The 13,916-nt window shown below is 30.6% G+C and overlaps 1 protein-coding gene across 4 annotated transcripts in view; it reads right to left on the bottom strand.

Moving 5' to 3' along the window:
* LOC148609559 (DNA-binding protein RFX6-like) overlaps positions 1-13,916 on the bottom strand; it is a 40,670-nt gene that overhangs the window by 6,660 nt on the left and 20,094 nt on the right. For all 4 annotated transcript variants that reach the window (XM_088540733.1, XM_088540735.1, XM_088540734.1 and 1 more), the window contains exons 6-14: positions 12,997-13,024; positions 11,619-11,726; positions 9,600-9,677; positions 5,486-5,599; positions 4,652-4,701; positions 4,232-4,391; positions 3,334-3,475; positions 2,471-2,565; positions 1,778-1,895 (exon numbers count right to left, since the gene is read on the bottom strand). In XM_088540733.1, the coding sequence (XP_088396859.1) occupies positions 1,778-1,895; positions 2,471-2,565; positions 3,334-3,475; positions 4,232-4,391; positions 4,652-4,701; positions 5,486-5,599; positions 9,600-9,677; positions 11,619-11,726; positions 12,997-13,024 (893 nt within the window). The remainder of the gene's footprint in view (positions 1-1,777; positions 1,896-2,470; positions 2,566-3,333; positions 3,476-4,231; positions 4,392-4,651; positions 4,702-5,485; positions 5,600-9,599; positions 9,678-11,618; positions 11,727-12,996; positions 13,025-13,916) is intronic.

The following is a 13,916-nucleotide window of genomic DNA, read 5'->3' as shown; positions in this document are numbered from 1 at the left end:
TACCTTAGACATACGAATAATTAGACGATATGGTGTTAAAGACAGAATTATACCATCTCTCCACCATTCAGAACTTCCTTATAAAAAGTTTTCAATTTCGCAAATGTCAAGCTTTGGCGGACCTTGGTTCTGAGAACTATGTCAATAATATCAGTCAAATTGTTTATTAAGCAAAGGAAAACTTCTCTGGTTGGAAATTATTTAATGGTCGATTTCTTGTTTAAAAACGAGCATTTGAATTTAGGACTAAAATCTATTTGCCAATTTTTTCTTTCGCGGGCTTATTTACGATCATGGCCTTCGCCATTATGTACCTTACACATGTGCATATTTATTACAGTTTGAAGCTGTCATAAGCGAGTGCAATATAGCTATTATTTTACATTTAGGAGCTTAAGATAAAGCCATAAATTGCGCAATGGAATTTGTTAGATATGATAAAAGCTACAATATATTGTCTCAAGAATATTCTTTCGGATTTAACTTATCTTCAATGATGTTGAAATTGAATTTTAACTGATAATATCTAATGCACGGAACTTTATGTATCTATTTCTTAGGACAAAGTTTTAGCAAGTTTTTTTTATTTCCATTCTCGTAATTTCATTTTTGGAGTTAAAATTAAATCGGGTCACTTATAAATTATATAACGGATTTTAATATCATATATCGAATACCACTTAAAGCATATTTATTGTTAGTAAACATAATAAAATAACAAATTGTTTCGGAAAAAATCCATTCAAAGGCCTTCAACGTTTTGCTCATTGCTTTCTGAAGAAAAATGTACACTACCACTTAGATACAACAAAGCACGGACGTTTCAGAATCTAGTAAGTCTCCACATACACTCACTCATGAAATTTTATAAAAAGTAAGCTAAGTTTGTGGTACCGGTCCACAGTTTTAATTTGCTTCGTTTATGACAAGTGTTATAAAGCTATTAAAATGCATTTTAAACGTATTTGGTTTTAAGTAAAACGCTGTAACATTATACCTAACATTAGCAGAAAAGTAAACGCAAGCGAATACTATAGTCGGCGTCACATAAATAACATACTGTTAAAATTTGAATAAAAATATTTTCTACGACTTTATTGACACCTACCGTCGTTTAAATTGTCTTAAATGACTTGCTCATTCGTTTAGCCAAACGGCTTCTCCCTAAACATTGAATCGTTAAATTCCGGTCAGATTTTAATTCTAGGTGGCAATATTTACATTGTAAAAAGTCGGCCATGTTTACAGTGATCGGGTTGCTAGGAGATGTTGTTTACGTTTAAATGGTTTGTCCAAAAACCGAAGAACCCAGAATGCAATTCGGCGTTATTTCGGATATCTCGGATTTATTTTACGCGAACAACGTATAATACCGAGAAGTTGATCAAGCAGACGATTGTCACCGGAGTTCGACGGGAACTTACGCACTTCGTTTGTAAACAAATCGTCCCGTAAAAACCAACATGGCGGATATTAGTATGGGATTTTCCCGTAAGGATTTGTTACGCATGATTTAAGCTAATAAGCGACTTGTTTTTGAGAAGCTGTTTGGCTAAACGAATGAGCAAGTCATTTAAGACAATTTAAACGACGGTTGGTGTCAATAAAGTCGAAGAAAATATTTTTATTCAAATTTTAACAGTATGTTATTTATGTGACGCCGAGTATAGACAAGTGAAAACCGGAAGAAGAAGTTTAACATATAGAGGGGCATAGAAAAGACTGATAAAGGTAATGTATTTTTTTTAAATTGGCAATGCCACCAAACATTACTTACCAAAACATTGTGCGTTATTTAGAGTTAGATTGTGCATCACTCTTGCTCCAAAAAATGACCACTTCAACAAAAACGCCGATGCCCGCTTCTTAAATGATCGACCATTCTGTTTACTTGGCTGGAAGAGTCAACAAAGTTAAAAAAATAATATTAAAAATGTTTCAAAATATTCATGTTTACTTAGAACAATACTCTCCAACTGAAGAGCTAACATCATTTTTCTTTTGCAAACTTACAAAGCGTTTTTGATAAGGTCAGAATTAAACAATATATATACAATTAATTTTTATTCTTTAATGATGAATTAAGAAGGTAGGCCTAGAATAAGGGATGTAACCCTTTCAAATCATTAGAACGTTGGTGTAATGCATTTTACATCAATCTCATCTAAGCATCAAAGTAACTTGGATTGATTACATTCTATTTTAAATGAAAGCTTGATAGGCTTTGTTGAAATTGAGTATGGTGCAAACATACCACTGATTTTAAGAGTTGTATCCCTCACCCTAGGTCTACCTCTTTAAAGTGGAGTAATATATGTTCAAAGGTCTTGTTGGTTGTCAAGAACTGAGGGTATAATAAAAAATTTTAACATTTGTCTTTTCATTTTCACAAAAAAAATTGTTAACAAAAAAAAAACGAAAACAAAAATTGAAAAAAAAACTAGAAAATTTTAGTTTATACTCAACCTACCTTAACAACTTTTTGTTCTACTAGAGCATCCAGCCATTCCGTAAAAGCTTCCACGGTGGCCTGTTTTCTAAGCAGTTCCTTAAATTCCTTCAAAACTAGAATAAATGCAAGATTATATATTCTCCCAACCAAAAGCATGAAAAATGAAAAAAAGCATGTATCAGCAGAGATAATTGTTGTTAATGGTACATTCAATAAGGATAATAAAGGAGAGTTTAAACAAGTACTACCTTAAAAATAAGATAGCCAACGCATTTGTAAAATTTGTCCCTTTTACTTATAATTTTCTAAATTTCATTCAGGTAATAACACATGGTACGCAATGTCAATTTTCGATACAGTTTTTTTCGAACGCCATTAAGTTATCAATATTTGACCAAATGGGAAACAGAATTGCGATCATGCGTTTCCATGGAAGAGCGTCTTTAAGGTCAGAGGGTAAAAAACAAAACTATATCGACTGCGTCGCAAAAATAGGACAATGCACAATGCTTTTCTAAATTTAAAGTGTGAGGAAAAAATTGTGAGCTGTAAGAAGATCATGTATAATGACATTTACAGTAAGGAATTTATATAATCACAAAAAACTAGTATCAATAACAGTCTGAAAGAGTTGAAATAAGTAATGATCAATACTTTAAACCACAGTATAACTTATATTTTTACGTCATTAGTTCTATATAAAGGTAACTGTAGAATGAAATGTTCTTGGATGTTATGCAAGAGTTACTGGTCAATTTTATTTGCTATAATTACGCGAAAGAGTGTTCACTCACTTCAAGAATCAGTCACATGGAAGAAACATGACCATTGCATCAACACGAATAAAGTACTATTAGGATATATGTGTAATATACACTTACATTCTGCATTCACATCGAGATCGCTATCAGTATCACTGCAAGTGGAGAGGGCATTAGACCCAATACTGCTCAGGTCTATCCTATCTACATCCTCAATCGTCTGGTTCACCAAAGCTGCATCATATAATACTGGTCTCGCTGTCTAAAAAAGTCATTATTGTTGTATGTTTAAGTGTCAGTCTCTTTTAAAATCAGGTAGTTGGTGAAACGTGGTATGAAAACCCCTCCATTGTAAAAGTTCAGTTTGACTATTTGCACCGTCAGAATCAAGGAAAATTACATGATTTTCAACAACATTTTGGTAAATTAAGTAACAATTTCATTGAAATGTACTGAAAATGGCCATTTTAAAGGCAGATAACTCTATCAATAACCTCATTTTTCTAACATTGTATGTAAAAAATTCTAAGCAAATTCTGAGATGCAGAGATCAAATGTTTTTTTTTTTTTTCATAAAAAGAATGCATCCTTGAGTGAAATTATACTGTCAGATCAGTGGGGTTTTGACATGCATGTTTTTGATTTTGTGCATTTTGCCTGATTCTTACAAACAAGAATACTGCAACATGGTTATTGAATATTCTGATAAAATTATTGGAGTTTCCAAGCATTTTATCATAAAATTACCTCAGCTGAAAGCAAACTAAAATCAACAGTAAAATTAGTTTTAATGAATCCATGAATAATATCATTCCCCTGTTAGGAATTATTCTGACAAAAAAGCCATTTCTTTTCACATATGGATTGAAGCATAAATCTCATAAACTAGTTTATCTTTAAACCTACTTTTAAAATGCTGTGTAGTTCATTATAAAAATGTATCAGTGATTCAGATTTTGAATGTCCAAAAAAAAAAAAAAAATGAAAAAAAGTACCGTTAAATAACTTTCAAGTTTACCTGGGCAAGATGAAGAAAAGATGTCTGGCGTTTCAAGGCAGATGCAAACCTTCTAGCAACAGGGAGTTTGTGCTCAGAAAGTTTTTCGGGTAAGTTTTCTAGTGAAGTAGCAACCCAGTTTTCCCAGTGTTTTGCGAAATTTCTAATATCGCACAATAATCTACAATTAAAAACACATGAAGTTTATTATAATATCTAGAAGTAATCTGTTTTTAGCAAAATTAATTTAATTCAACGTGGAGTCTAGAAAATAAAAATAAGAAGACATTATTGATTTAACTTCCATGGAACTGTTATGAAATGAACAACGGACACGAGTATGTGTTGTGTTTCCTCTAACACACACAAAAAAACATTTTCTGTTAGGTTTAGAAGTATACTCATAGCAACACCCAATTACACATTCTAGTTATGACTTACGTTTCAGACATTTCCTGCATAGTAGACGGTATTAATACTTCAGTTAGAACCTACAAAATAGATGTATAACTTGGTATGCAATAACATTGCATTTTACCTGCAGGTAACTACATTGTGTAAGTATTTGTAACAGTAAAATATCCGTAAACAGTAAATTCACAAAAACAACAAGACCTTTTTTTTTTGTATTTTTATTTAATTTTACAGAAAATCTATAATCCTAAACACGTGGTAGAACATCTTGGTACTGAATTTGGCTTCTTTTTCTATATTTTTGGTATTCAGATTATCTTGTATATATTTTTTTATACTGATCTTCCTAATTATTTGTATTTAAGTAACTGTCTTTGTAAGAATCATGCAAAATCTGAAAAATGTGATACACCCCAAAAAAGGCTACAAATTTCTATTTTTGTAATTAAGTTGTTTGATGGGTCTTTACTATGAATTGTGTAATTACTTATTCAAATCTGCCTGCTCTTAGGAGATAATCAACATTGAAAATCCAATAGATTCTATTGTATTTGGGTGTCATTTACAGAGTTATCTTCTTTAATTTTGAAATCTACAGTGCATTCTATATAATCTGTATCTCCTAAGAGCATGGGTTATCTAAAAAACGGAATGTTAATGTCGGTTTACTATAGCATTTCAAACAAAATTTCAAAAATAAACATATGTAAGCTTTTTACCCATGAATCACATTTTGCATGATTCTTAGCTGGAGTGCTGCTTAATGCTTGCAGAATAGAGGTAACTCCTTGAAACACGCCTGCAAATAACACTATTGATTATGTTTATTTTGATTTTTGTGTATATCTTTATAGACCTTACTTTGTACAAAATGTTATCACAAACGCATATGACATCAATGATAACTTGGTTTTCAACTAAAGGAAACAGGTGCTCTGGAAGTCCCTGCCAGAAGTGAAGAAGAAAATTCTGTATCTGAAAACAATCATAAGATAAATAAATGGATAATTAAATGACAATTTCAAATATTATAAATTATATAGGATATAGAATAACATTTAAAGTTACGACGCAAGTTTGAATATTTAGTTTTTACTGTTGAAAGAAATTAAGTCGTGGCTATTGTTTTAGTCACCATTTTGCACAATGCATTCATTTCCAACTCTTTTTTTTGCTTTTGTATGATGACTTTTTTACCACATTCACTATAAATAAAACTAATGACGCATGAATTTTCTGTTTCTATGTTATGTATTGATTAATGGTGTCCATACAACTATTTGAAGTTGTTTGACAACTACAATTTGTGAAGTGAACTTTTTGCGAGCATTGATTAAATTTAAAAAAAAAATCAAAATGGAAAAAACAAATGCTAAAATGGTAGTTCAAAAAGCAACTTGACGGGTTTCATTGTAAGTTTCCAAAATATCCAAAATCTAAGGTAAGTTCTTGTATACATGTATATTTTCTCTGGAAACCATAATGATGATTTTGCAAAAGAAGACATTCTTGGACGACGTGACCAACTATTGATCGTAATGCAATAAAAATAAGGTCTTTTCATGTAGTTGAAGGTTTTGACAATTAGGAATTATCACTAACGATGACTCATAGTCTTGGTTTTCAATATGAAATCCTTCCTTTAACTATACCTCTAACAGATTAAAATTTAACACAATGTTATGAACTCAAAGATTAACGCTCTGACAGGCTACCATTGAGGCGTTTTGTCGAATGCTGTGTGTTTTTGAACTTGGGACGTTCCACAAAAAGAAGCATATTGAAATCCATGTCATATTGTAATCTTGGGGTTTAAATTTTATAACTGATTAAAAAGTTTACACAAAATATGCTAATCGACAAAATATTATCTTACTGTTTCAACTACTAAAATTACAATTCTCTTTAGATAAAATATTTAAAATTTACTTAAAAAATATTTTGGAAAACATTAATGAGAGATAATATCAAAAATATAGAATTACTTCAGTTGTAAAATGAGATACATGTATATCTAGTGCTAGGTTATTTCATGTGATAAAAAGACTCCCAAAGAAACGGCGAAGTCATCTTTTGGTCTTTCATAAAATTTAACCAAAAACAAAACTGTCAAAATTCAATATTTATCAGTCAATCCAGCCATTACAAATGCAAAAACGAGAGTTGAACGTTTCTATCGGTGCACCTGGTCCATGCTCGCAGTTTGAAATGGAGTCCGAGTTGCTCATTTGCTTTTGTTACATTGTATGTATGATTTTAGTTACTTTATGTTCATTTTTGTGTATGTCTGTTTTCCATGTCTGGTATTTGTCCCTGGATTACATTCTTTCGATTACCGCTATAACCTTGATTCCCTTGATTACTCTTTCACGGGGAACAACAATATCATATGATAAAAATCTTTTATGAGTATCATAATTTGACTAAGATATCATACATCATATCAACATATTTTTTTCAAATTAATCTTTTTCCAAATTGCATAAAATTCGTCAGTTTTTCACGTCTATGGCAGAATACAGGCCTACTCTACTGGACTATCTGGTTGAACTAAAGTAAGATTGATACCAAACCGTTACCATTAATGTCATAAGTTAACTTGGCCCATGTCTCAAACACGTACATTTGCTCTTTCTTATCAACGATCAAGCCACGAATTTCCGTGGATTGTCTCCTTTTAATATTTAATGAATGGTTTTTGATATGAAACCAACATTTATCAAACTTGTGTCTTTTCGACTTAAGTTAAAACTAATGTTATCAACAATTTTAAGGTGGGTGGCATTTTTATGAAATATGTTTTGAAATTTTCAACAATATTCAATAATTCTGGACCAAAGAGTACTCAGAAGCTTTAACCCTTTATCTTGTCTAATTTATATCAATAAACCAAAAACTTCAAATGGAATTTAATATGTCATGGTGAGATTCTAAGTTTTATCAGTTTGCCGTGTCAATGTCTGCAAAATATCGTCCTTTGATATTGAAATTCTCAAACAAAAAAAAATATCTATTGCATGTACATTTTGCATTATCAAGAAGTACATATAGTACATATTAAAAAGAAGACAGTAAATGGACAAGACCTGAAGACCTTAAATACAGTTGAGAGACTTTTCCTTTTGATGACCTTCAACTCCTATATAGACCCAATTCTTCGAAATCCATCCAGCCCAGAACAGGGTCTGACGTTCGAAATTCACTGTCCACATTGCCTTCATCCCTCTCAGAAAATGCAAGAATTTTGCAAAGGCGGAAAAAGTTAATAATTTTACGCGTATCAAACGACGTATGATTTGAATAACGCCCAAGAATTTCGAAAGGTCTGTCTGCAGCGGTTAATAAGAGGGGAAACGAACGCCTGCCGCTGCATGGAGCATGGAGATCCATAAGATCAGTTTTCCGTAAAAGTTTCAATTATTTTTTTTCACGTAGTCACTCATCTGAATCCAAGCATTAAATGCTAAGTAGATTCGTTTGTTTTGTCATACAAATTCTTGTATCTTCCTTTTACAAACAAATGATTATCTATCTAACTATCCACTACTATTCCACTAAACAAAAATTTGATTTGGTCGTAGGGATTACAAAAAGGAGACTCACTTCAAATATATTGCGCATGACTGTTTTTATTTTAAAAAAATACGTGTAAGATGGCAAAATGTATACCTCAATTATTGGATTCATAGAAGTTATTTATAAGTATTATACCTTATTTCAAAACAATGGTAATTTTGATGAACCCCTTTTGAACCCAATATTTTGATCACATTTGCTCCCTAATCGCACTGTTTACAGGGTATAACAGACATAATCCTATATAATACTCTGATAATGATATTATACTTTGAATGTAAAAGGTTTACATTTTTGCTCCTATATCAAAGACTTTGATAGTCTTTCATCTGACCATATTTCGTGAAAGTATGTTCTACTGCAGCTATTAATGTTATACCCGATTACACCCCACGTGATCATGTTGTGAATAAAGCTTAAAAAAGTTGAGCTTTGTTAAACATACAAATACTTATTTCTTTTTCCCAAATTAACAATATATTAATAATGATACAAATGATACATCATTATTCTAACAATTAGCATTATTATTATTACTAATACTATAATTATTATTATTTAGAAGGCTATGAAAGATACTGGAAGTCATAAACATTGCACACTATTTTATTACGAGATATATATTTGTTTTGTATTAAATGATGCACTTGCTGGTAATTTCAAGAAATTTATATACTGTTATTATGGATCATCTGAATTTTATTGATCTTTCAACTCCTGTCAAAATCAACACAAAAAGCCATATCGAGTTCATTAGGCATTAAGTTGATTTAAAAGACATTCCGAATTACCACAACACATTCGGAATGTTAATACATAAAGCTTTATTTATGGATACCGAGGTGTCCCGATTGAAATTTAAATGAAACAATCGATACATATGTAATCAATGAATATCAAGAAGATTTTGAAAGATGTTGTTTGACTTAAAATTGGTGTCTTGATTTGATCTCCGGCTTATATTTCTAATTTTGCCAATTCATTCTGCTCTTATGAATATCTAATATTGGCGAAAATTACACTAACACGACGACAGAGTCAAGATTATATAATATATTGGTACCAAATTTTTTAACATTCAGGATTTGTATGTTCTTTTTTTAAAAAAAGAAAGATAAATCTTCTCTCTTCTCTTCTTCTATTCTTCTCTTATCTAGTAACACGCTTAATGTGTCCCCCTTTTGCACAAATTACAAAAAAAAAGATTAACAAATTATTGCGGAAACTCTTTCCAAAACAAATTTATCATTGCAATACCATAAATTGGAAACTTTACACTTTTCAGTGTAAGTTGACCCAAGTTATACTTGTCACTCATTCCACATTTAAAACGTTACATTTTAAAATGTTTCATTTAATCGTTTGTTTGTTCCCTTACTTTATAAGAAATGATCCTTACCTCTTCAAAGTTAGCATTAATTGCAGTATCTAAGATGCACTGACAATGTGTTTTGTACATCATGATGAAAGTCTCCACCTAAAATAAAAAAAACGTATTTTATTCATAAATCAATATGAATGCATGATGAACCTAACCGGTATTTTAAATAAGAAGATAACTGGATGGTATTTGAAGATTTAGAGGTGTCGGTCGAAGTTTATATGGTCACAGACTGAATTTACTTGCTCATAAAACTATTGGTCATTGACCCTTCAGTTAAATCATCAAATGGTAAGATCACCTTAGATTTTAGGGGTAATTTCTAATTTGTTTAGTCGTGTTGACTTATTTGTTTCAATTTTCAATGCATTCCTATTAGTTGGAAATTAGACCACATACCCTCATCCACCATCCATTTAATTAAACCCCATAATTTCATGTTAATCAATTCAATTAAACATTTCGAATTGACGTTAGCACATGCGTAAAACTTAGACCGTCATTCAGTCAATTATTACCCTGAAATATACGACGTTATCCAATGAAAATCGACGTAAAAGGTAATAATGAATGCTACATTATAATCAAGTCATCAATTCATGAATGTATTATATTAAATTTGTCGTTAAAGGACATGAATACTGAGTGAAAACTTATAAACTTTTTGAACGGAAAGAAACACACAGAAAGTTGATAAATGAGCAACTTCAACATCTACAAATTAAAGTCAGAAAGCAAACAATCTGACAAGGATAATCTTAAATAAATTCTGAAAAAAAAAAAAATATATGTAATAAACCAAATTTTAAAAAATAAGTATTTTTCATTGAATAAATCTAAACGCATTTTTGAATGTCTATATTCAAACAAAACTGCATTTCAAAACAATTTATTATAACATGGCAGTTTGACACGGAAACGATGAATTTCATTTCAAAAACTATTTCATTTTACTATATTCGATTGTACCAGATGAATATTACTTTTCGTGCCACGACAATAACTGAGCTATGAGTCATTTTATTGAAATTGATTCAAGTCGCTAGGATAATCTCTGAGATTAGTGAAAGAAAGAAGCATAATGTGTCTCTTATATTTAATACGGTTCTGTTCGTCTTGGCACCTACTGGTAAGCCAAGGAAGGGATATATTGTTGAGTTTAAATCATGCACCTGCCTTTAGTGGCTTTACTACAACACTCACCTCTTGGTATTTGATTGGGTACCAGATCATAGATGTTTGACCGTGGTAATTTACTATAACTATACATTATAAAAACTTCTGTCATGGGTATGCTACCTTAATGACAAAAGCCGTACATATATACCCATAAATGTTTACTGTTCGTTTACTTTAAGGTTCAGATTTTAAGTTAATGGTTAGTTTTCCGTGCTGGGCTAATTCACTGGGATTGACATATGCCGAGACTACGAAAATTACCGGAGTGATAAATTCACCGTTGATACATTTTTCCTTTTATAATTTCTAAGACTAAGATGACTATGTAAACATTGGAATGTTTACATAGGGTTAATATTGTTGGAAACATTTCATAAGAAGAATAAGACTGGATTTTGAAGCAATTAATAAACAAGCTCCCAGTACAAAGTTTATCACAAAATCAATAAACATTGGTGAAAATGCAATAAAATATATTAGATTTGATAGAAGACTACTTTATTCAACTAATAAATATCATTTAGTCTTCATAAGCCACTGACAGGCCTAAAATAGAAATTCATGCCGTGAAAATTAATTAGAGATTAATCAGAAATGAAGTTAAAAAGAGGTGGTTTATCAAAATGTCCAGGGACTTTAGAAAGAATGTGTGAAAGAGACCACTTACAAAGTTTGACGCAATTAAGATACTGATATTTTGAATTTTCCTACAATTGAAGTTTTCTTTATAGATATGGTTTTAGGCAAAAGGTTAAAATATGATATATATATATATCAATTCTATTAATAGTAATGTGTTTTTGTCACACAGCTGCATTCCCCTGTAATTTTAAATCGGCACTGTACACAAGTATTTACCTTGTCCCTTGGAATGGATAGTGGGAGTATCAAATACTGGGCGTTTGGAAACTCGGGTAATAACGTCCCTGTCTTTGAACTGAGTGAATACTTTCGTGTAAATCCTCCCTAAAATAATACAAAACGCACACGTGAAATAATTACAAATACTTTTTAACCGAAAACATAACATGAAAAGTTTCAAAATTATTATTTTTATATTGTTTTGTTCGATACTCTGATGGTGGTTTAAGGCATTAGTAGATATGAGTGATAATATATAAAGATTTAGCAATCCTGGTTCATTTGAATTAAAAAGATCATGTTTTCTACTTAATAATTAATATCATACTTTTGTGTTTTATATATTGCAACAAAATACAAATTCTTCGATTTATATGTATTTGTACTTATTTTCATCGTGGTAGATTACAGGCATAAAAAAATGAGCTTTCTCCAAATTCCTTTTAATTGGTCTGTTTGAAAATATATGTCACGACCATAAAATAACGTAAAATTTACAAAAGCAAGAGCATTATGTTTATGTTCGGAAAAGTATTATCAGCATTCTTCAGAAAATTACCCATCGTGTTAATGAAATGTTTCAGCATTTGACAAAAACACGAATTTGTTTATTTCCGCTGCAAAAGGTCTGTTTAATCAAATTAATGCTAATAAATTACAAATAATGACATAGTGTACCTATAACAAGGGGCTTAGTTTTATATCTTCAGACATTGTAGGGAAACATTTTACACAAGAATCAAAACCATCAGTGAGTCTGACCCTAGTCTATCATAATCACCAACATCATTAAGGAGCATTTAGAAAAAGAGCGGTGTCAAAAGCATTCCTTGGTTGACGGCGACAGCGATGTAAATATAAAGGATTAGGAAAGTGATACTAAGATTAATGGTAAAACATAGAGATAAATTATTATCCCATTTAAACACTGTAAATAAAGATGAAGAAATAAATTTGTTCAATGTAAACAATGATAAAATGAATTTGTTATGTTAAAAACTGCATTCGTGATCATTTGCTCTTTTGTAATGCGGAAATTGGACCAAAGAGGATGTTGGAAATTCACTGTGTTTAACGATGATTTAATTTTCTACATTTACTTAATTCCAAATCACCAGCCTAGCCCTGTTAAAGTTGTAAAATTGGAATTTGCTAAATGTTTCCTTTTAAATTTGGTTGGTAACTTCATGTGACTGTTTTTCCAGTTGCATACTGTAACAACAAAAATGCTTTCAATGTAGACCAAAATATCTGAACAATTAATTTTTGTAGTATTTACCTTATTTATCTTAAAGAAAAATTTCAGAAATGTCGCTGAATGAACTTATTATACCACCATAAACTGACTAATATAATAATGTACAGGTAAACTTACCTCATTTTTTAGTTTGCATCCCGAAAACCTGAAAAATTATTTTAAGTATAAAACAGTAAGAATTTACAAATGGCTGTTTGAATACAAAACGTTTGCAAAGCGTTTTAATTTCAAACCACAACTTCAAAAACGAAATAATCAAAAGGTAACATTGATTGTATTTTGGTGGTTCGGGTATTCGTTTTTATATTCATAGGATTAAGAAATTCTTAAAAATTTGTTAAATATTGTAAAAATAGAACAGTGCCTGCGATTCTAACATTTAAATAATTATCTGCAATATTGCCAAAACGGGTATGAATCTAAAATATAATTATAAGTTGATAAATCATTATAGAATAATTGCATATTAGAGACACAAAGAATCAGCTTTTCATTTGCAAAATGATCATTTAACATAATTTAAAAGTAATGATAAAAGCTATAGTGGCAAAAGTGAGTTGTTTTAAAGTCAACAACATTTTTTCTAATATAAAAGTCAGTATTAAGGTATAAAATTTACTTTACTGCTATCAATATATATACTTTAAACCATTATATTTATGAATTCAGAATATGGATCCAAATATTTTTTATAGTTAGAATATATATTGACAAGAGACGACGGAGAACTCTGGTAAGTTACTGGATGGCATGTTAAATATGGTTGAACATTTTTTCCTGTGGGAAACAGTGAAAATAAACAACAAATAACCACTTTAGACTCTTAGATATGATACAGGATAAACTGACTATTCCATCTTTATCAGGTAAATAAATATAATTAGATTTATGTGGACAAATATACATTGGAAGCAGCGGTTAATCAGGGTTGTCCGATAAGATCCTTTCTTTTTATGTCCATTAATACTAGAATGAATTTTCAATACCTTCCAAGCTTTATGTAGCAGAGATAAAGCCTGGCCATGGTCGTATTATTT

Source organism: Perna viridis, chromosome 8, assembly GCF_037379345.1.
Source record: "Perna viridis isolate PV_CMFRI_1.1 ecotype Kerala chromosome 8, ASM3737934v1, whole genome shotgun sequence".
NCBI lineage: Eukaryota > Metazoa > Mollusca > Bivalvia > Mytilida > Mytilidae > Perna > Perna viridis.
This window is presented reverse-complemented; position numbering and strand designations above follow the sequence as displayed.